The 23,353-nt window shown below is 44.1% G+C and overlaps 1 protein-coding gene across 7 annotated transcripts in view; it reads right to left on the reverse strand.

Moving 5' to 3' along the window:
• Window positions 1-7,061: 7,061 nt before the first annotated feature.
• The window catches only part of GJA8 (gap junction protein alpha 8), a 36,681-nt gene continuing 20,389 nt past the window's right edge, over window positions 7,062-23,353 (reverse strand). For 3 of the 7 annotated variants that reach the window (XM_072923663.1, XM_072923664.1, XM_030263291.4), the window contains one exon: window positions 7,062-8,852. In XM_072923663.1, the coding sequence (XP_072779764.1) occupies window positions 7,646-8,842 (1,197 nt within the window). In that variant the 5' untranslated portion in view covers window positions 8,843-8,852 and the 3' untranslated portion in view covers window positions 7,062-7,645. Of the gene's footprint in view, window positions 8,853-12,657; window positions 12,838-13,660; window positions 14,054-16,664; window positions 20,290-22,738; window positions 22,859-23,353 lie in introns of those variants that run through there. The other 4 variants (XM_072923650.1, XM_072923653.1, XM_072923662.1 and 1 more) reach the window with 4 other exon arrangements.

Genomic DNA, 23,353 nt, shown 5'->3' on the forward strand with positions numbered 1-23,353 from the left:
CAGACTAAGCAAGGAAGTGGTGGAGTCCGCAGCCCTGAGAATGTTTGAAAATCATGGATATGGTGCTTGAGGGCATGGTTTGATGGTGGTGCTGGGTTGGCAATTGGACTTGATGATTTTGGAGGTCTTTTCTAACCTTAATGATTCTGATTCTGTGATTCTCACCATTGCCACTCAAAACTCTGTATTCAGAATAATCAACAAGAGGAGAAGAATCAAGTTGTGAGTTTAACAAAGCACAGAGCCCCTGCTGACTGAAAATCAGGAAACTTTATTCATTACAACTCATTTCACTAGGAAAACAAATCTATGTTTGGTTGTGCTGAGTCACCAGATTAGTCCCACAGTCTCTGATTGTTTGGCTTTCTGTCTTGCTCTCAGACTTCTTGGTTTGAAATTTGTCTCCTTGTCTGCAGTATTGCAAAGAGCAGAAAACATTCAGTTTTGATGGAGAAATGAACTGAGGGAGCAGGTTATTGTATCTCATCTGAGACCTTTTATTTTACACCTTCTGGTACCACTACCAGTTAATGCGGAGCTGAGATCAGGCCTTGCCTGTTCTTTCTTTCTGTATCTGCTACTTAAAAACTGTTGTTTCCTAAAGTGATGAGATTCCTGAGTTTGGAGGGATTTGTAGTTGTTTTGTTCTGTGTTGGTAGGTTGTGGGGCAAGGTTAGCTGTTGGTTGCCTTTTAGACACCAAGGTTAACAGGAAATCCTTTAAAAATAAGTTATACAGAGCCAGATTCTGATCTTATTTATGCCTTGGCAACTCAACTTCCACACAAGGGTAAAAAACAAGGCAGAGTTTGGTCATAGGTCTTAAACTTTCTTCTTTGCATGTGTTTGGAAATAAGCTTGAATTATGCCTCTGCTTAGCTGTAAATTACTGATACCTGAGCCTTGGGAGAAACACACAGGGAACAAGATAATTCCTACAGGAGGGACCCAGTCCTGCACCCACCTCTCAGCCCCAGGACTTCTCCTTCAGGGAAGACAAATAAAGAAAAAAAAAAATAAAATAAAAGGGGAAAAGAAAAATGGGAAAAGAAAAAAATGGAAAAGAAAAATGTTGAAAAGAAAAGAAAATGGGAAATTTATTTTGTGCTGTTCCTCTTTAGTCACTGATGTGCACGTGTGGGGAGAAGGGTCCATGGCCCTTCACAGGTACAAAGGCAGCTTCTCAGTTATAGTTATTCTTCCTCATGTTATAGTTAATGAGGCTATTTTGTGTTCAGTTTGTAGAGAAAACCATGATCAGACCTTTTAAGTAATGCAGGAAGCTGCAGCATATTGAATTTAATCATAGGGTTTGGCCAAGAGTATATTTAGCAATCACACAGGTTTCCAGAAGGTGCTATGGGGCATATTTATGACAAATAGCCTTAGCTGGTAGCCAGCTACCCATTTTCTTTTTTCTCCTCTCCAGAGGTTTTCATAAACAAGAATTCTGAAGCTGGAAGCATTCCCACATCGTTCTGATTTCTACATTTCTTTTGAGTTTATTTTTGATGAGTTCAGGTGATGATGTTCACTGGCAATTCATGTATTCCTTTACAGGGTTGTCTATGACTCTTTTGTGAACTAACATGTATGTATTGAAAAACTTACCTGAGCATTTTTTTATATAGCTTTTCCACCTTGGAAGCCAATAAATGGCTGGTTTGCTTTCACTGTACCAAGCTGGATCAAGCAAGGCGAAAACTCTTTGTTTTTTCAAAATGTTCTGTCAGTAGCTCTGTAATCACCATTTCTATTCAGTGCTGCTTCATCCCAGATCAGCAAGCTTTAAAACACACAGGTTTTTGTTGACAGAATGTTAAAATGCAGTACTCTGCACTTTCAGATGGATTTAAAGGTACACTTGATGCTGAAGTTAAAATATGGAAAGACCTAATCTGCTATGTTTCCACGATTTTATCTGTTGAAAAGCATACTCTCTTTTTTCTTTTTTTTTTATTTTATTTATAATGCTTTTTCCAAACCAGTTACACAACACGATTCTGGCCTCAAGCAGCTTTTGTAGCTACCAAACATCATTTCATAGAATCACAGAATCATAGAGTAGTTTGGGTTGGAAGGGGCCTTGAAGATCACCCAGTTGCAAGCGCCTCCCATGGGCAGAGACACTTTCCATCAGACCAGGCTGCTCAGAGCTCCATCCAGCCTGGCCTTGAGCACTTGACCAGCTGATTCTGTGTGTGCATCAGCCTCTGCCGGTGCCTGGGGAGGGGCTGTGGCCTTTGGGACAGCCTAGACCAGCTCTGCCAGAGCACCCCGCCAGGCAGGCAGCACCTGCATGTCATTCCACCACGCAGTGGCTGCACTGGGCTTTCAACTTGGGGTATCCCAAGGGATAGACAGTTCAGGCTGGAAGGCATCACCTGGCCCAACCTTCAGCTCAATACAGGCAGATCAGGATGTTCAATACTTTCCACAGCCAAGCTTCATCCCCCAAGGATGAAGATCCCACCATGTCTCTGGACACCTGCTTTAGTGCTGAACCACTCTCCATCTGAACATTTTTTTCCTTGTCAGAGTTTTTTTAGGCAAAATTTTCCTTTGCTTCTCATGGTGATTGTTGTCTCTGGTCTTTTGCTGTGCATCTCTGTCAAGAATCACCATCTTCCCTGGAATTCCTCCCCCTTAGGAACCTGAAGAAAGCATTTAGGGCTCCCAATGCCCTCAGCCCCCTCCTCTCCAGGCTGAACAAACCTCCTGTGTCTCTTTGTACAGCAGGCTGCAGAGAAGAAAGTTTGAGTTGTTGACAGACACGTAAGTCTTGCCTCTTCTACTGAAATAGGCTGGTGCCAAGCTAGTGGCAAGGAAAGGATTGTGTGCCAGGCTATATCTTGGCAAGCCAACACATATTCATTTGCCATGGTTACTGCTCAGCTGTGTGAGCACATTTGGTGTTGGCAAAAAGCCTTTCCTGAGCCATGTTAAAAGGTACAGCACACACAGAGCCCAAGGAATGGCAATGTCATTCTGTTGGGGGGGAAATTATTCCAATACTTTGACAAGTCCCCTGATTTTGGTACATTTATCCAGCCCTGTCTCTCAGGAAATCTGGTACTATATACTATTTTATTACATCTGCCTTGGGTTTACAGGAAGGCTTTAGTGTAGTACTCATGGATGTTCCTGTCTTTACTAAACAAAACTAAGCCTAGGCTAGGATTACTTTCAGTTGTCAGCCTGAAAAGCCATTTTCTATACAAAACAGCAAACTGCCACTTTTTTTTCAGCATTGTATGACACAGCTGCTCTTTAAATGTAAAACTGCATAGTCAGTGAGTTACTGAGCAGCAGGAGAGATAGGACTTCCCCCATCATTAAGTAGATTTGATGCCCACAGAGACCTAGAGAGCAGAGATCCCCCAAATCTCTCCTCTCCTGCAGGAGGAGGAATCTGCACCTCACTGTGTTTCAGCACTGAGAGGTTGTGGGTGTCGGTCTCTATTGCTCTGAGTGGCTTAAAACAGAAGCCCAGCAATATTCTGTATAATATAACCCTCTCCCACATGCCTTGCAAGCACCTTAAAAACTGTCAGAGCTCCATCAACCTGAACCAAGTGCTCCGGAAACTGCCTTATTTAAGCACAAATGCTGCTCCAGAGTGGGTGCTGGGGGTGGAGAAGAGGGGTCCACATCACCACACTGTCACCACAGCTTCATACATGGCCTTGGCTAAGGTGGGAGACATGGGTGAGGGAATCAATCAAGTCTTTTTTACCCATGGCAAATCCATGTTAATGTTGTCAGTGTAGTGTTCACATTTCCAAACTACTGCCCTTCTGGTCAAGGAGTCATATATTACCCAAGTTAGCAGTTCTGCCAAGAAATAACAAGGATGCCATGCATTTCAGCAGTGCTTTTCATCAGATCATTCCTACTTACTTTACAAACAGAATTAAGGAAGCCTCACAACATCCCTGTGAGGTAGGTGGAAATTCTTACACCCATTTTACAGGTGGAGAAAAAGGCACCGAGAGGTAAAGTGATTATCACAGCAAGTCAGAAGCAGAGCTGGAAATAAATCTAAGATTATTATCCTAGGTCCACTGCTCTAGACACTAGAGAACACCAACCCCCACATGCTATTGTAAGCTAAGAGACTACCTTGCTCTTCTACTTTCACCTCCTTTGGTGATTTTGACACTTGAATCTTATGCTCGTTGCAGAGAGCCATGTGATCAGTTAGGAATTTATTTGTACAGGGAGCCAAGGGGATAAACACACCTCCAAATTATCCAGGCATGGCTCTAATTGTCCAGTGATTTCCCCCTTCCCAAGGAAATAATATTCCTCATTCAGCATATATATCTTTATGTTTTGCTAAGTTATTTTTGAGAGAATTATGCACTGAATCCACGCCTCTGAGGCTGTTATGCAACTTCACTAGGAATTTTTTGAATAAACTATTAAGTTTATCTCATCGAGAGGGAATAAGGCACATTTATGTGCTATCACATCCAGAAATAGCGATAATCCTTTGCTTATCTGTAGGGCTTTCCATCCAAGGACCTCCTTTTCCATAACTAGCACAACATGTCAGGCCTCGCATCATCATTGTAAGGTAGGAAATTATTCCTAATTGCACAAGAAGGAAGAATGGCTTGCTGAGAGTCCCACAGAGATTTTCTTGCAGAGATGAGGCTGAGTGCCAGAAGACTGGACTGTTCCCTGCCCCCTTTGCTGAGCAGCATTGTCCTGATGCTGTGGCCTGTGCTTGGTGGCTACAGATTCAGTGCCAGCCAAGCAGAGTACTTGAAAACTGGCTTTTAAAAAAATAAATTAAAAAAAAAAATCAAGAAGCCGTTGAGTGGATGCAGGAGGAAAATTCCAGCTTCTTCTTGTGCTGTTGGGACCTGGTGCAAGAAGGGAGCATTCCTGTGGCAGCTGTGAGAGAACTACAGTGTCTGTGGAGTACAGTGCACATGGTGCATTTTACTGAGGCTCTCCAGTGGAAAAGGGCATAATTAACATATGGTAATTAAAGACTGCCCTGCCTGACAGCCATGTGATGAACCATGCACTCCTGATGAACAAGCACTCATCTTTAAGTAGTCCTGTAGTCTAATGAATGTATGAATGTCAGAGATCAGGAGTGGAATTGTCAAGTAATTAGGAATCAACAGGGGTGGATGTGATACCAGTCCAGTACCTTGGTATGTGGAAGGGTCAGATGCTCTGGTGCAGATACCTCATATAAGCTGTTAGAAGGTGGTGGTTTTTACCTGCAGGAAAGTATGTTTCCCATCCCCTTCAACAAGTGGGCTGGTTGATGCTTAGAATCATTCAAAATCTTATCTCTTTCTGTGGAAAAAATAAAACAGATCCCTGTTGGGGGTCCAGTGTCCCCGCAGATCCCATCTAGTATAAGTGTGGTGATTGTGTTGTTCATCTAAATCTTAGCCCTTTCTTTAGTTCTAGTATCTTGAACTGGGCACAGTGGACTCTTCCTGCTGAAAAACATTCTCTTCTCTCAGTTGTGATAACAGTTCTCCTGTTTCTGTATTAAGAGAGTGGATAAATGGTAGCCTCCAGGCTCTCTCTCTCTGCATGTGTTGCTTTGTCATATTCCTTCCCAAAACTGAGGAGGTACCTTCCAGTCTTCCTTCACAAGGAAGGATACCCAACAGCCTTTGTCTAAGGAAAAAAAGGTTTTGACCTCAGGCTGCAAACCTTGGGAAAATACATAGGCCCAAGAGGAGTAAAAGAGTGAATAGTGTGGAAAAAAAGAAAAAAAAAAATCAGAACAATACATGGCACCTCTGTGGCACTGAAGAATCCCAATGCACCCTACAAACTTTCTACATATGTACAGCTTATTGTCACTCAGCAGTGAAGTCCAGCCGCCTCCAGAACTGTGGCCAGGCAGGGAACTTCCCCAAAGGGGTGGGATCAGGAGCCACAGGACTGACTGTTCCGGGGCTGGGACAGGGCCCAAGCCTGCCCAGGGCTCTCACAGACACCCATCTGCCTTTCCTGGGCTTTGAGTCAGACCTGCTACAATGGGAGGCCACAGGGGGTCTTTTCTAGCTAATGGCGGGATGAGTTTGATGCATTGTGCCAAAGACCTTTTTTTCCCTGACCTGGATTAGAGCCTGCCCTGGGAACAATGGGATGGGCTGCAGCCCAGCAGAAAGAATTTGCTGAGATGGCAGGGTCTGAGGTTTGCAGAGCAGAGCAGAGCAGAGTGCATACCTGCACTTTTTTGGCATGGGGCTCAGTTTTGGGGGGACATAGCTGTTAACCTGAAGCTTTTGGACACATTGCTTCACTGTCCCAGCCAAGAGTTGCTACTGTAGTCCTAAAATTAGAAATCTATATTAGACATCTAAACATTTGCAAGCGCATCATTTTCTGCCTTCTGTAAAAAAAAGATTTTTCTGAGTCTCTGAGAGTTCTGTACAGACCTGTTGGCACAAAAGGTCTAAATCATCTTTTGAAAGGCATTCTCTTATTTGACCAAGACTTTGGCATTTAATGGCGAAGTAGCCCACTGAATGTCTCTTGTCTGTCAAATTAAAAACAAAGGCTGTCAAAAGACTTTAACCATATCAGTCTTTTCAAACTTGACCAACCAGTTTTGTATTTAGAAGTTTAAAAAGTCACATAGTTACCCAGACCCCTGGTTTAGGTTCACAGGTGCCTTCAGGACTCTGTACCTGAGATTTGCTGAGTGCCTGGGAGCCTGGAAGCTCCAGGAACTGAACACTTGTCAGGATCATACCATGAAGGTTTGTGTTTGGTTTCATGCTCTGGGGGCTGTAGCTGTCCCCTCCTTTGTCAGAAGATTTTTCCCTCTTGCTTGGCTAAATCTAGTTTCAAATCTTTAAGTCACAAGGCTACAAGTATTTATCCTTTCAGTATTCTGAACTAGTCTCAGGGCTGGATGACCCTCTTGGGAATAAATAATCTATCTCTGGGCATCTGCTAAGTCCTGGTAGAGAGCTACTCTTAACCTTGCCCACTATCAATGTCATTTGAAGAGCAGAAATATTTTTGACCAGGGAAAATATAGTTACCTAACTCAGATATGCATTCACAGAGAAATTTGGAACACTTTGCCTTTATTTTCTGAATACAGAAGGAAAGTTGGGCTTAGTATTTTAGTGTGTTGATGCTAAGCATAGAATTCACTTTGTGAATTAAATAACTGCAATTCCATGCCAACAGCAAAGGGGAGATCTGCTCAGTGAGCCATAGGAGGAAACAGAAAGAAAAAGACTAGATACAGTTGTTGATCAGCCTTTCCCCTCACTGGCTAAAATACAGATCCACCCCCGATTTCTAAAGAAATGTGGAACACGAGGCTTTCAGTAAATATGATCACAGTGGTGACATTTGGGTATCACTGCCACGTTAGGCTTTAAAATACACCAGTTATGTGCACAGTGTAGATATTACTGTAAGGAGTGAGCTCGCATGTGGAAGCAGGGAAATACAGGGACATATGGGGCAAATAAGGCACTGTTACCATGGTAGTACCTTTCCAGTTGAGAATCATAAAAGGAAATCATATTCAAGTGGCCATTTTAGCACTTTGCTTAAAAATATCTTTTGATTCTTTCTCTTTCTCTATCTCTCCTTTTCTCTTCAACCTTTTTCTTTCCATGTGCTCCCCGCATCCTGCACCTTCATACAGTCAAATCATCTGACCTGGCCCGGCTGCTGGCTTTACTTAGCCTGCTCAGGGGTCTTATATCAGCAGCAAGCTCAGCAGGTGCTGAAGGCCCTTCCACTTCATCTCTCACCACCTCCTCTTCTGCTTTCTTCACCCCCGGCTCTTCCTGAGGCCCTGGCTGCTCCTCCTCTCGTTCCTCCTCCTCTGCTCGTACCTTCTCCTCTTCTGGTTCCTTTGCTTGCGCGTAGGATGGTAACCTCTCATCGAATGCCCTGGAGAGATCTTCAAGTGGTCCCATTCCAATCTTCTCAAACTCATTGTAGGCTGATGGAAGGGGGCTGGGCTCAACCCCTACTTCCGTGAGAGGGAAATAGTGGGACACTGGCTTCTCTTCTTCCAGCAGCTTGTAGCCTTTGGCCTTTGGGATGGAAGGGACTGTGATGGCATGGAGGGGCTTCTCTGGGACCTCTCCAAGCTGCTCCTCCGCCGGTCTCCTCAGAGCCCTCCGGATTCTTTTCAAGATCAAATGACTGATCTCCACCAGGTTGAGGAAGAGGGACACGGAGGCCACCACCAGCATGAACATAATGAAGATGGTCTTCTCTGTGGGCCTGGAGACAAAACAGTCCACAAGATTGGGACAGGGCCACCGCCCGCAGCGGTAAAGGGGGAGAATTCGGAAGCCATACAGGAAGTACTGACCTACTATGAATCCCACCTCAAAGAGGGTTTTGAAAATGATGTGGAAGATGTACGTTCTCAGGAGAGTACCTTCCAGGCGAAACTTCTTGGTTCCATCAGGGTTGTTGCCTTTGTTTTGGTTTGGAGCCAGGGGCAGCTTCTCTTCATCCACCTCGGCTTGCTGGCGCCTCTCGGCTTCCTCCTTCTCTTTCCTCTTCTCCTCCATGCGGACGTGGTGCACAGCATGCCCGAAGTACATTAGTGAAGGGGTGGATACAAAAATGATCTGGAGGACCCAGAGCCGGATGTGGGAGATGGGGAAGGCCTCATCGTAGCAGACGTTCTCACAACCTGGTTGCTGGGTGTTGCACACAAAGTCTGACTGCTCGTCTCCCCACACGAGCTCGGCAGCCGTGCCCAGGATCAGGATGCGGAAAATGAAGAGCACCGTGAGCCAAACTCTCCCGATGACAGTGGATTGCTCGTTCACCTGCTCTAAAATGTTCCCCAAGAAACTCCAGTCACCCATTTCTTATGGTCTAAGGGAAGAAAAAACAAAGAGAAAGACCACAAATTATGCTAAATTTTAAAGATTTCAGGTTTTCCTGCTGATGTCTTTTGTTGCTTTGAGAACAGAAAGGCAGGCGGTTGCTTGCTTGCTGATTTGCCTGTTCACAATGATTTATTAACAGGAGAAGGGCTGGGAAGCCAGAGCAAGCTGCCTGCTAAATTCTTCCTTCCATGGCTCTAAATGGGCAATTACTTTTCAGCCAGGGAGTATATTTATCTCCTTTTGCAGCTGAGAGTCTTCTGTGGCACCTTGTAGGTTCAGTTCTGTGAGCCTGCTTAGATTTTGCACACGTACAAACATTCACCAGCAATACAGTGGAACAGATTTATCAGCAGGCAGCTGCAGTGGTTAGAAGAGAGAGTGAAGCTTTCAAGCACACAAATACTTCTGCACCAGAGCCCCTCATGGGTTGAACAGATCTCGAATCTGCTCCCATCTTGCACCTACACAAACCTGAATTCTCTCTAGGTTGCAAATGTCAATTCTACTTTAGCGATCACTGTTAGGTAAGAACGGCAATTACAACATCATTGCTGTGGTAGTAATGCTGTATAAGCTTAACAACAACTATATAGATTAGTTTTGCTATATAGAATATGTTATATGCAATATAATTATTTGGTGCTATTGCATTCCCTTCTGAAGTTAGCTGCCACACAGACAGTAGAAACAACCTGGGGAAAACAACTGGGAAAACAACTCTAACTGGAACCTAAAATGCTATTTGCTGTCTGTAAAACGTCAGTGTCACTATCTCAGGCTAACACCGAGCTGGAAGCCAGCTGCAGGTACACTATTTGAAAGCAAAGGCAGTCATCCATTTTCAAGTAATGCAATTCAAATATTACATCTCTCATTACTTTTGCATTATAAGAAAATTTTCCTAGGTCAGGGCTTCATTCTGCATATCCTGAACTTCCCACTATATCATTTCAGGCAAGGGAAGATTTAGGAATGAGGAAAATAGAGACTAAAGTTATTTTGTATGGGTTGATTTAACACATCACAGCAGTCTGAAGTCTCTGAGGAATGTGGAATATTACAGTGCCCCAGAAAGACCAACTTGTAGAGCATGACAAGTGAAACAGGGAACATTATTCATAAAATATCTGTTCACAGGGATTTAGAATTTCATCTCTTAGATACTACCTCCATCTATAGTTCCCTAAATGCAGACACATACACAAGCACTCAGAATAGGAAGGTACAGTCAACACCATGAAAAACTGAGTATCTAAACTTCCCTCCTCCTTCAGATACCACTGGGATATATTTGTAATGCCATATGTTGTGACACACCAACGCATACCAGTCTGTTTCAACTACTCTGTGTACGTAGTCACACATAGACAAACACACAAAATATTGAGAATTCTATGGCTCGGGGGAATTTCACAAATTTTCAGTCAAAAAAAAAAGCCCCAAAAAAACACCTAAAAAAAACCCCACAAACTTATGATGGTCTTTTGCTAAAGCAAGATGGACTCATATTCCTTGCATTCAAACCTCACAATATTTTTACCCCGGACACGCATGTTAGAAAATGAAGAACAGAACACAGTTCCTTCAGCTTGCACAAACACCTCGCATACATAAGTGGCAAACATATAATTTAATCACCAAGGAAAATTGCTGCTTTCTCAGTCATTAAAGTCGTGTAAAGAAGTGTGTTAATGTCAGCGCTTACATTAACAAGTCTAGCAGAAGATTATGCTGTTTACATACATTATCTAAACTGATTTAAACATCCTCTTACTGCAAATTCACAGAGCAAAGTACACCCAATACTTACTAATCACGTGCAACTTTGTAAAAATCATGACTGCACACAGTACAAGCTTCACTGTCCCCCAGGCACCGCAGTTACCTCCATCCCTTTCTTTCCCTGTGAGTCACACTGATATCTGTGCTACCATTTGAGCATTTCCACTGCAGCACACAAGAGCGACGCTCTAGGTGTGATAAACCTCATCACGCAGAAAACTCACTGTACAAGAGAAGGGAAAATGTTTCCTAACATTGTCTAACTCCATCACACGACTTGCTCACAGCTTGCTACGTTTGCCTAAGCCCTCCCTGAGATCACTTCCAACTGGCCACGTTCTTCACAACTCTGCCATGCCCATCCCCTCTGTTTTCTGCAAGTGATGATGTTCGAGGTTGCTCAGTCGGTTCAACTGCAAGCAACAATATTGGGTGGACGGATGAGGAGTAGCACAACCAGTTTGAATGTCTGGGATTCCACCTACAAAGCAGTCGACTCCTCCAGCCTCACCAAAAGGGGTAAGTGAGGTATTTAGGGAGCCACCTTTCCCCTGAAATTGCCTGTCACGAGGAAAGAGCAGGACTGTGCCTAAGCCCACTCAGAGCCAACAGATGGGTGTTCTGAACTGTCCCGGGCTGGCTGCAGACCCCCACCCTGCACTCCCAGACGTCGCAACCTGCGCACGCTACCGGCGAAAGAGGCCGAACAGATTAAGGATGTTGAGCAAGCAACTTGCCGCTGTGAGAGGCTCCACCGAAGAAATGTGTCCCCCTCCTCTCTTGGCACTCTGCAGGGAAGAGTGAACTTTTGTCTCTCTTCTTCCCTACCCTAAAAGCCCCAATCTTGTCGCACGACTGAGCAGATATGACTGAATTGGCTCTGATGGTGGGTTTTAGTTGCCCTGCAATATTTAAGCTCCGAGCCAGACGGCTTTATGAAGTGAGTGACAGTCAGTGACGTGGGGAACAATAGGGAGAAAAAAATAGAGAGAGGCAGAGACACAGAGAGGAGAGTCCACTGAACATGAAAAAGCAGAGGGGGGAGAGGAACAGGCATCAGGCAGTGAAAACCTAATACATGCATAAATGGGAGTTTGCTCAGTTAAGCAGGGACCAAAGCATCTCTGCAATTCCACTCTGGTTCAGCACAGTGTGTGTCCACACTCGCTGGTTGTTAGGTGGTGTGGTGTGGCAGCTGAAAAGGAATGCCAACATCTCTGATAGCGGCACCATTAATTGAATTAATTTTTTACCCTACACCCAGTTCTGACAGACAAGTTGCATTACTGATTTTCAGGAACTGAAGTATTTAGTTTATATTTGGCATTGTCAGATACTTTGGTCTGCACTTTAACATATTTTACCTGGAAAAAGCAGCAGAATGGGAAAACAAGATTATCAGTCAATATTAATCAAAGCTGAGAAACACCAGTTTTACAGCCTCACCTCTCAGTGTCTCAGCTCTGCTTAGTTTTTTCTCCAAATGCATCTTGCATGTGCACATGTATCAAGAATGTCTAAACCAAACAGTTTTGTTAAGGAGCATAGTTGAATTCCAGCAGCCCAGCACACAGGAATGTTACCCCAGGCACATTCGCCTACCACCAGACACCTGCAAAAATGTTGGAGAGGCCAGAGAAGAGAGAAACCACAGGCTCAATAATGCATCCACAAGTACAACTAAAAGCCCTGAGAGTTTTAATTAAAAGTCAAAGGCTATAACCTTACTCTGAGGTACGGTTTTTGTAGTCTTTCTGGAGGCATTGCTCAGAATGTGCTCTTGGTGCTCAGCTCTGAAGAAAAAGAGGATTACTGGAAGCAAGATTTGCTAAGCAGTGATACAGATGCCAGGCTCATAAAGTGATGAAGCAGCAAGCACCTCTCCTCTCTCTTCATGCAAACTCAGCACTGAATTTAATTTCCCAGAATGGCACTGGGAGACACTCTATCTCCAGAAATGTCGTCATTTGAATGAGATATTAAAACACGAGAGCCACAAAATTTTGTACCTTCAGACCAGCAGTTTCAGGCCACTCTCTGTGTTTCTGGGCATTTGTGTCCATGTAAGTTCAGAGCTTCATCTCAGAAGTTGTCTTCCCAAACAGCTTTTAGGATGATTTGCAGAGCCCCAAGGTCCAAAGCACAACTGGAGGCAGAGATGATGATTTTCAAAGTGGATTTCAAAAGAGCTAAGGCAAAAGTGAGAGATGGAAAAGAGTCATATTTTGCAAGTCTGGGGACACAAAAGAAAAATCACCTTCAATGCACGTAGCTGGACTGAAAGTCATACTCTGAACACCTTAAGAAATCACTCTCCTAAATAGGGAAGCAGTAGCAGAACATATTTTAGCCCAATGCTACATAAAGCATGGGAACAAGTCTTCCTGGAGAGAGGACACCCAGTGGAGAATTCACAAGTTCTAAGAACATGACATGAATAAGAAAAGGCATGGTTGGATAAATGAGAGGAGTGAGGAGAGTAAGGAGGAAGAAAGAGCACCTTTGTTGATTTGTTTTGTTATATACTATTGAGATAATCTAGTATCAATGTATGAGGGAGTGATCATCACTGCCACCCTCAGCCCCTCTCTGGGAAGCAGTAAGAGAGGGAGGACTAAACAGTGTCACCAGCATCCAGCACTTTCAGAGAGTGTCTGCAGGCTGGTGCATCACAGAGGGCAGGTGGTTTAGATGTTAAACTGCCCATTCCTTTTCAAACCAAAACTGTCTTTTTGGAAAACTCAGCTCTAGCTGAATGTGCACGTCCCTTCCTAGGCCTTTTCTCTCTAATATAATGAGCCAAACCCCAAATCTGGTATGTAACTGTATGGCTGTAGTCCATCTCTAAATTACATCCAGCTACTGTCAGAGACCTTTCTCATTAACCTTCTATCTGCCTTTTGCTAACACTATCCAAATATCAAACATTGTCTGACAAGTTGCAGAATAGCTTGCAATATGCAACTGTTGCAGAAATTACATTAAAGTCTGTGATTATTTGCTCTGTGTTACCTTCATCCAAATGATCAGGGCTGACTTTCTTTGGTGTCACAGAGTGCAGAGCCTTTAGCATGAGGCACATCCAGTTTTGCAGGACATTTCTGGTTTGTGAAAAACCACAGAGTCCCTTCTTCTGGAGGACTTTTATAAAGGCACCACTGAGCTCTGGGTCAGGTTCTCCAGCTCACTAGGGCCTCCTCCCTCTGAAGAAAAGGGTCTAAATGAAAATGAAGCTGGGCAGTGAGGAATTAGTGTTGTACTGGGGCTATGCAGAGAAGTGGTTGTTTGAGATGGGCATGAAGAGGAGAAGGCAGATCATGAGAAGAGCAGGAAGGAGACTTGATCCTCTTAGGTAGCAGGGTGATGCTGGAAGGCAGGGCTACCTTTGTAGCATGAAAGCAGTGGCTGTGAAAGAAAGGAGTACAGACCATAAAAGCAAGGGTCGAGAAGACTGAACCTCACGTGCAGCATGTGACAATCACTGAGTCTACAAAAGAACTGCAGCACTGACAGCGCCAGACTGAGAAGGGCAAACACTTTCAACCTGTGTACCTTGGTATTTATGTTCTCATTAGGCAACCTGTAGATGTGCTAAGTACTTTCATCCCCAAAAACCAGTGCTAAAATTGTACCAGCTAGTAAAAGTAACACTGTTAACTCACGGTGGCTTTTCCTTGCCTTTGGGACTCTTCTTGCCTTCAAAGAATCATGGGCATCTCCTGCACCTTTCAAATACTATTTTCGTTTAGAAAGAAGTTTGCTTCATTGCTGACTTCTCAACCTTTATCAGCTTTGAGGCTGGCGACTGAGCTTCTGTCCCTGGCACCACTGAGTCTGTGAAGTCTCCACTGCAACTCAGCCTTTTGCTCAGAGACTACGAGGTCACTTGGGGAATGTGGGATTTTTCATTCCAAACGGATTTCCAACACAGACATGATGTCAGGACAAGGCAGGGCCATGCTATTGAACAGCTCTGTTCATGCATGATAGCAGATTGTGCAATTATATAGTGCACAACCCTGGATAACGATACCCCTCCCTCAAACAAAGTTATCTTCTGGGGATCTGCTTAGCTAGGAAGTGGCACACGCTTCGTGTTCTTCTGCTGAGCACACAAACCTCTCAGTCATGGCTGAGGCTGAACATTGGGCACATGCAGCCTCCCTGCAAGAAGTTCAGACCTTCACCCAGCACTCTGCTCTGCCAGACACTCACCCAGCTCTCTAGTAACATGTGTCCTTGTCCATCCCAGAGCCAAAGTGATCTATCCTCTCATCACCAGGATCAGTCTCCCAGATTTTATCATCTCTCTGCCACCTACTGGTCTCAGAAATGATGTAAAGTGTAGCCAGCCCTGGACAAGTCTTTTAGCAGACCTTACCATGTCCCTGCAAGCCTAGCAAGTGTCACTACCTGTATTTTTAGGCCCAGGCTCCCAGATTTTTCCAGGACTCACTCCAGGAACCGGTGGATATGAATTGCTGGGGAATATATCTTGCTAGGCAGCTGCAAGCAAGCCATTAAGAAAAGAGAGGGAGCAAGATATAAAGCATCAAGGAAGAAGAAAACTGGGGAAGTATGTAACAGGAGGACAGGAACACAGGAGAGGTGAAGATAGGGCTGAGTTGTGCTGAGCCTCTAGTGGAGGATGAATACTTGTGGGAAACATGGTTTTAATTTAAGGCATGGAACCAAACTAGACAATTAATAAAGATAAGCAGGGCAAAAGTGGAATGTCTTTCAATATCTGTTAAATGCAGTTCTTCTCTGAAAATTACTGTTCTAGGAGGACCTGGGGAATTACAGGCCAGTCAGCCTAACTGTGATACCAAGAGAGATACTGGAACCAATTATGAAACAATCAATTTATAAGCAGCTAAAGAACAATAAGCTGATAAGAAACAACCAGCAGGGAATTTTGAAGAACAAATCATGTCAAACCAAGCTAATTTCCTTTTTTGACTAACAGCTCTGGTAGATGAGGAGGAAAGGGTAGGTGTAAAATACTTTGATTTCAGTGAACACTTTGAAAATACCTAGATAACAGGCTCCCAGGGCAGCAAGCAGAGTCACCATGCAGAAGGTACACGGGTTGAAGTACCATAATCAAGGGTAATTATCAGGGCTTCACTTTTCCTGCTGGGAGAATTGTGTCCCTGAAGTTCTGCCTCCAGGGCTGTTCAGTATTTCCTTGAGTGTCTTGGACAACAGACTAGAGGACAAAAGGAAGAGGATGACAGCTGGGCTGGGGGTCAGCAGTCCCTCCTGAAGGCAGGAGGCTGAAGTAATTGGAATTTGAGAGGAATGTGAGACACTGGGGAGCTGGGCTGCCTCTGCACAGGTGACTGCACCAAGATCCAGCTCAGGAAAAGTGGCTGCACAGACACCAGGTGTGCTGCTCCAAACTCAGCTGTGACCAGTCCAGCAGAGAGAGCTGGGGTGGGACCCAGTGTGTGTCTGTTAAATGAGATCCCCACAGAAGAGGACAAATGTCATTCAGAGGTGCTTTAATGCAGATTTTGTGTATAAGGCAACAGATGCAATTATTTTGTGCATTTACTTGATACTGCTGAGCTCCCAGCAGGAACAGTGTGTCCACTCCCAGGCACTACATTTTACAGGAGATGCAGACAAGTTGGAGAAAGTCCAAAACAGAGCAGCAAAATGATAAGAGAGGTGGAAAAAAAACCATGACTTATAAGGAATGGATAAAATAATTGAGTTTGTTTTCTCTAGGAAAAGAACAACGGGAGGGGAGGCATGATAACAGTCTTCCAGCACATAAACATTTGTTATAATGGGTGGAGAGACTAAACAGTTGTCCCCTACATTCACCAAAAGTAGAAGAGGAAATAATCAGCTTAATTTGCAATAAAAATGATATAGCTAAACATTAGAAAAACACTTTGCAATGGCAAGAATAGCAAAGCACAGCAGCACACTGCTTGGGGAGGCTGTAGAATCACAGGAGGTTTTTATGAAGAGGTAAACAAACATCTGTTAAGGATGATCTTACCTCATAAGCAGAAAAACAAGCAGGGGGAGAGGGAGGCTTTCTGAGGTCTTTGGCTCCATGGTTTTGGGTAGGACCAAAGCCCTGAAGAAAACTCAGAGAAATATTTTCAGTTAAAAAATATAATAATATCTTAAGACTTTTGTGGGCCTCTGAAAAACCAGCCTGGGGGGACACTCAGACCTAGGAGCAGGCTGGCTGTGCCAGCAAGGAATTCCACTTGAGTTAATGATCTCCTCTGGAGCGGGGTAATTAGCTGGGGCAGTGAGAAGCACGGGGGTGCTGTCCTGCTTCCCGCTGCTCAGCCCAGGTGTCCCCACACTGCTGTCCCCAGGGCACCTTCAGGGCAGTCACAAACGCATTCTTCACCTCCAGGGAGAGTGTGGGAGTCCACGGCTTCCCTCTGGCTGCCCTGGAAGGTCTGGGACCCTGGCAGGGGGTCAGGAACCCCCCATACAGAGCCCCCAGAGACACTGTCTGTGATCTCTGTCCATGGAAAAGAGTTTTCAATCTTACAGGATGAATTACAAGCTCTGAGTGTTTGTTATGAGTAATAATTAAGTGTGGCACGGGTGCAAAAGTAAAATTTTAGGATTCTAGATTAGGGGTCCAAAGGGGACAAGATGGAGGAAATTGGGTGTGTCTTGTCCTTTTCCTCCTTCTTCATGCCCTCCATGTTTCACTGCAGTGTTGGCATTTTTCTGTTGGTTTAGGCTGGGGACACACTGTCCAACGTAGGTGACAGATATTGGCACGTTATTGTAAATATAGCACAGGTAGTTTCTGGTATATAATGTTTGTAACATCCCACTGAGGGCAGAGCCCCACACGCTGCCCTGCAGGACAGAGCTGCGGCAGGGCAGCAGAACATGTTAGAGATAAACAGAATAAACAACCTTGAAACCAGCACAGACGAATTATGGCTCTTCTTTGGCAGCGGGGCAGAAAGACAGAGACTTTCTACAATCTCAGAATCATCAATAGCTCAGATTCCGAGGGGAGGGCTCTGAAGGTGCTGCAGAGGTAGAGGTGTTTGCTCACCGTACGCCCATTTCAGCCCATTTGCAGTGTTTTCCCGCCCAGCAGCGCTGGTCTATCCCCGCTCCCTGTCCCGGTGCCGCTAGCGGGCGGTGTCTCCTCATCCCTGCGCCGCTCCGGGGATGCTCTGCGGGACCGGCAGCGCCACGGGCACGCTGCGCCTTCCCCGCGCTGCACACACCTTCCTCCGCACTCACTTCTTAACCTTCGTCTGCGGATACAAAGCCAAGCACGGCACACGCATGCGGTGCTGTAATGGCTATTCTGAATACGGTTTTTTTTACTTTTACTATGGTTAAATAGATGGAGTTAAACCGACATGAAGATCATTTTGCTGTCTCAAATTTCACCTATAGACTCAGTGTAAACTTCGTTGACAAAGCACCTTTTTAACTAGCAAATTCTGTAGTTTCACCTGAACCTGTTTCCCTTTTCCAGCAAATACTACATAGGTATACCAGCTGACCTGCATGATTTTCCCTTTAACAATAACATGGTTAATAATAGAAATTTCACTAAAACTATATCAATAGTAAAAATTCATTAAAGTAAAAAGAAGAAGTAAGGCAAAAAAGATGAATTCTCATGTATCAAGGGTGGGTGCTGTGCTACTGCAGCAGCAGCAGGAAGAGTACTCCTTTAGACACATTTCATGGATCAGCATAATTTCACTTAAAACCTGACCAGACTTTTTCTAGAAGCACAGATCTTTAGAAATTGTTGGTTAGGAATTAGAAGTTCTTAGTGCATCTGCAATGGCATTTCTGAAGAGCAGCACTGAGACAGGGCCCAGAGCTCATAGGTAAATTGTTAAACATGCATTATACACAAAATGCCTTTCCATAGGTCCCCATATAACCTCCTCTTACCTGTCCCTTTCTCTGCCTCCTGCCTACAACTTTTGCCCTGGTCACAGAGGTGGAGCACATCACTGAGAAGATATAAAAATACAGGCACACTGCATACTTAAGTGGTCCATGGACTCAAATCTCTCTCAGCATATATTTGAGATTGTGTCCCTTCCACCAGGGCTGAGACCCTCAGGAGAGGAGCAGAGGAGCTGCTATCAGGAGCTGGGAGGTGTCAGGCCAGTCAGGGAACATGTTGCTTACAGCCAATCTGGGCTATGTGAAGTGGATCCAGGGAAAGCAGTGACAAGTACCTGATAATACTTCTGGTAATTAATTGCTCCAGGCCTGCCAGTAAAAGAGGAGCTAATAATATCTCCCAGCCTCTTGAGGGGATCTCCATATATTTGTTTTATCAAGACTTTTTGTACAATCTCTTAACATTCCCGGGCAGAAGGAGCTAGAAAGGACAAAGCTTCTGAAAGATGGGAACAAGTCTGTATGTCTGGAAGCATCCTGTTACCTCACTGTCCAGGGGTTTTTTGCCTTCCAGTTTTTGATGGAGGCTCATTCCATACTCCTTTCTCTCTTCTTCTGGGCTCTTCTCACACCACCAAGGCCAGCCTTGCTGAGTGGTAGGCTCAGGGCTCTCAGGAGTGTTGTCACCACCCACTCTCCACCTTTATCTCCCTGCCTTCATTTCCACACCACGAACCACCCAGTGGAGGTGCACTCTGCACACAGGGTGTGAAGGTGGCCCAGGAGAGCTCACCAGCAGGCCAGGGCAGGGAGGGGGATGGCAAAGCAGGCCATTATCTCTTCTTCCCATCCCAAGAGATGTGCATACCTGCTGTGCACTTTGGCTGACCTCAGCTTCCCATTTCCCACAGCAGAGCACGTTCCCAGCCTCTCTGGGGAGGACATCCGTGGGGATGGTTCCTGTTTCCCTGCCCTTTCAGTCTTCCTGAGCCTGATATGATTGTTTCTTTGGGCACAGTGTAAAAGATGCCAGCAAGGAACGGAAACCTCTCATGCCTCAGCAATTCATTAAGTGAAGGAGGTTATTGAACTTGGAAGCTGTTGAGCCAGTCATTTTCATTTCCTGATCAAGAAGACAACCTGTCCATAGATACATCATTCATCCAGAGGTGTTCAGCATTCACTGAGACAATTTGGCTTCAAACTAAAAAAGAGCCAGATGGAGGAAGGCAAGGATTATCTATGTACAGACCTGCCAGAAAATATAGGTGTGAGAGCCAAAGGACTTCTCCTGTTTGGAGAGGCCTGGAGAGTTTTTTCTTCATTATTTTCAGCAAGCTTCAATCCCTTGCAGCCCTGTTACTGCTCAGTGAATATGATATTCCTAGGAGGAATATGGTTTAAAGCATGTTGTGATCCTTTTAAAAGAAGCATGAAGACTCTCTGAGGGTCCCCTGTCTTGTGTGAAACCTGGCAGAATTTAAAGGAGCTGATTCTATGGCAAACTTCTAAATCCCACCTTGGCACAGCAACTGTAGAATACTCTTCCATGTGCCCTGAATTATGAGGTCCATTCTTGTCTGATTGATAAACACCATCCCAGTGAATGCAGCTATTACAGGTAGCTCCTCAGCAAAATGTAGGTGTGGTTTTTAATGGGCTGTGTCTCTCCAGTCCCCAAAGCTCTGAAGCAAGGACATGACCTTTAATATTTCTATTTGCCCCCCTGCTTTGGCTCAGGGTGCAGCAGGTTTGGTGGGCTTCAGTCCCCCTGAGCAGTGCTGAGTTTATGCAGCTGCAGCCCCGACTCTGCCTTCCAAAAGTGTGCCCTCCTTTACAGGAACACAATATAGAAGTCAGCTCCATTCCAGTACATCCTTTTCAGCTGCAATTGTGGCATTCCTTTCCAGTTCATGTTCATCAAGGCTTTGCCTTCCCAGGGGACTACAGCTGTAAGACATTGGAATAAATGCTGGCATGGCTTGTAAGACAATATTAAAATCAATAGGTATAGCCTTAAGACAGACTGAATGGGGCAAAAATAAAAGTACTTGCTAGCTTGTTTGTGACTTTAAATCACAAATTCCTAGTTATAAGTATTCAATATTTGTGAGTTGGTGCTCCAGTAACAGGATTGATGATTTGGATGGATAACCAAGAAATACTGAAATATGGCAGCGCTGGTTACTCAAGCACTCGCCAAAGAAAAAAAATTAAGTTATTGCTTAGCTTAATACATGACGATGTTGCTGACTCAATAAACAGCCTTGGGGATTATTAAATGGTCTTAACATCTTCCTCATTTGGCAAACTTTAAATCCAAATTGAACAAAACTTGTATTTCCCTTATGAGGATGGGTAAAGTGATGGCAGAAATGAGAGGCTGGTAGCAAGTTCACTGATCCCCAGCTCGCTGCACTCTTACATGAAAGCATGTAAGAAGGTCCAAACTGGTAATGCAATGCTTTAAAAAGTCCTTTTCCCAGCCCTGAAGAGAATTCTGGGCTAAACAAACACCAAGTTTTTATTTAAAGTATTTAAATACAAAAATATAAATGATCACTAGCAACTGCCTTAAAATTATTTACGAGGCACCAAAAATACACAACTCCTAGCAAAGAAAGAATAGTGCAACTGAAAAAACAGAACCTGATATAAAATTGAAATGAGGCAGCTTAAAGTGAAGTATAACACATGTAACAAGCAGTATGAGAGAAGTTGAATATAAATCAAAAGATAAGAAATAGAAAAAAATATGATGGAGGTGAAAGGGGGGGAAAAAGACTGACAAAGGTCTTTTTTTAAAAAAGTAAATTAAGACCAGAATGAGTCTGACTCATAGTATTGATCTGTTATCAGATGGAAATCTTAGATTATTCAATAACAATGCAGAGAACAACAAAAGAAATCAATAAATACCCCTGTTCTACTGCTGAGAGGAAAAGTAGTTGATGAAGACCTTGTTAATGACATGTCTATTCTTGTAATACCTCAGAGGAGTTAAATACCACCTACTAAATCAGGCATTTTAAATCACCAGGATTAAGAACCAGCACTGAAATTTTCTAACTTTCTTTTGTTTTGGGTTTTTTTTTTCATGAACTGCATACATAATTTCATTATTATGTTGATCTTCTGTACTTCTTTGTGTAATGGGTTAGTCCTGGAGGAGAAGAAGAAATCCAATAGTCTGGCATTTTTACAGACTTATGTAGAAGGGCATAAATATTTTATAATTATCTCATAATTACTCACAGGTAACTACAGACCTGTGATAGGATCTTAGACCCGAATTACATAATGAAGTGGCTAACAAAGAACACAGGGAATAAAAAGAGGGAAATATAACTAGGGGCAACCAACACGGGTTTATAGAAAAGTCACCCCTACTGAACTGTGTTCCTACTTTTCTCTGAGGAAATTGCATGTACAGTTGTTAAACATAACAAAGCTGGTACAATATACTTGAGATCCTGGAAGGCAGTTTCCCTTCTATCATGTGGCACTATGATTAAAGAACTTGCTTGGCATAAAAATAAGACAGCGGTCATTAAACAGACTATAAGTGACCTATCAGACTGGTTCCAAAACACAATTGAGAACTAGAAGTGATTTAGGGGTTTTTTTGTAGTGTGTTTGTACCAAGATCCTGGAGGGTGTCTGGCATCAGGATATTTTTAGTCAATAACCTGGAAGAAAATATCAAACATTTTACAGAAGTCACCAAGTCCTGGAGAGGGATCATGCAAAAGGGGACTGCAGATCTAGAGCACCCCTGATGGCTCAGAGGGCTGGACAAACAGAGACTGGGTTTGCTTTAGCACAGGGAAGGGAAGGGTAGGGCAGTTCCTGCCCTTCTGCAGGGAGAGCAGCTGTAGCTCTGCTGTGGAGGACTTTGTCCCAGGAAGCGGTGACTTCCTGCAGGGCACTGAGCTGTGGGCAGCTGAGGAGCTGCAGGAACTCCCACTGCACATCTCAGGGTTGACATGTAGAGACAAGGTGGACACATGTCCATCCTGCCTGGTTTATCCTCCAATTTTCATGGAAGCCCTCTGCTGTCAAAAGCTCCTGTTATGTTTTCTCCATGAGCCCTAATTCTTCAAATTAGAAAAATAATGTTTATTTTCTGGTTCATAAGCCAGCTTATTTTAATGTCTACCTGCCAGCTTCAATGAAAAGGTGTCAAGGCACCCCCCAGAATTGTCTTCTTACCTTGTACTGATCACAGGAGACTGCAGATCTACACATGGGCTGCTGGTATGCAATTTTAAGGGCTCAAATCTGCTCATCTTCGTCCACCTCCCAAAAATAATTTATGATCTGTGAGGTAGCCTAGAAAGCAGAGTCACAAGTGGTGAAGTGCTGCTGCATCACCCTGAGGATTCTTACACAGCATGAGGGTGCCAGCAACCTCCAGTTTGGTACTGCACCATTTCAATTCCATTGGAGCACAAACACCAGTCCTGGGGGCTGTTGATGAACCTACAAAGACTTCTGAACAACCTGGAGATAGACACTTGCATGAACAAGTGTCTTGCATCGCCCTGATGCCAAAGACCAGTCAATGATGAATCTCAGATGTCAAAGGCTGGAACCACCCCATTTTTCTGGAAAATAGTCCAGTGCTGTTGCATTCTTTGACTGTCAAAGCATGGAAAACATGGATGTCTTCAAAGCATCAGTATCAGTCCTGGGAAAAAAAAAAACTCTGCCAAAGAATTTAAGGAAAGGTTCTTTTGTTTAAGGAAAGGATGCCTGAGCTTGTCTGGCTAGAAAGGTCTCATTCATGGAACAATAGAACACAATAAACAATATAGGGTTTCTTCT

Source organism: Taeniopygia guttata, chromosome 1, assembly GCF_048771995.1.
Source record: "Taeniopygia guttata chromosome 1, bTaeGut7.mat, whole genome shotgun sequence".
Classification (NCBI taxonomy): Eukaryota; Metazoa; Chordata; class Aves; order Passeriformes; family Estrildidae; genus Taeniopygia; species Taeniopygia guttata.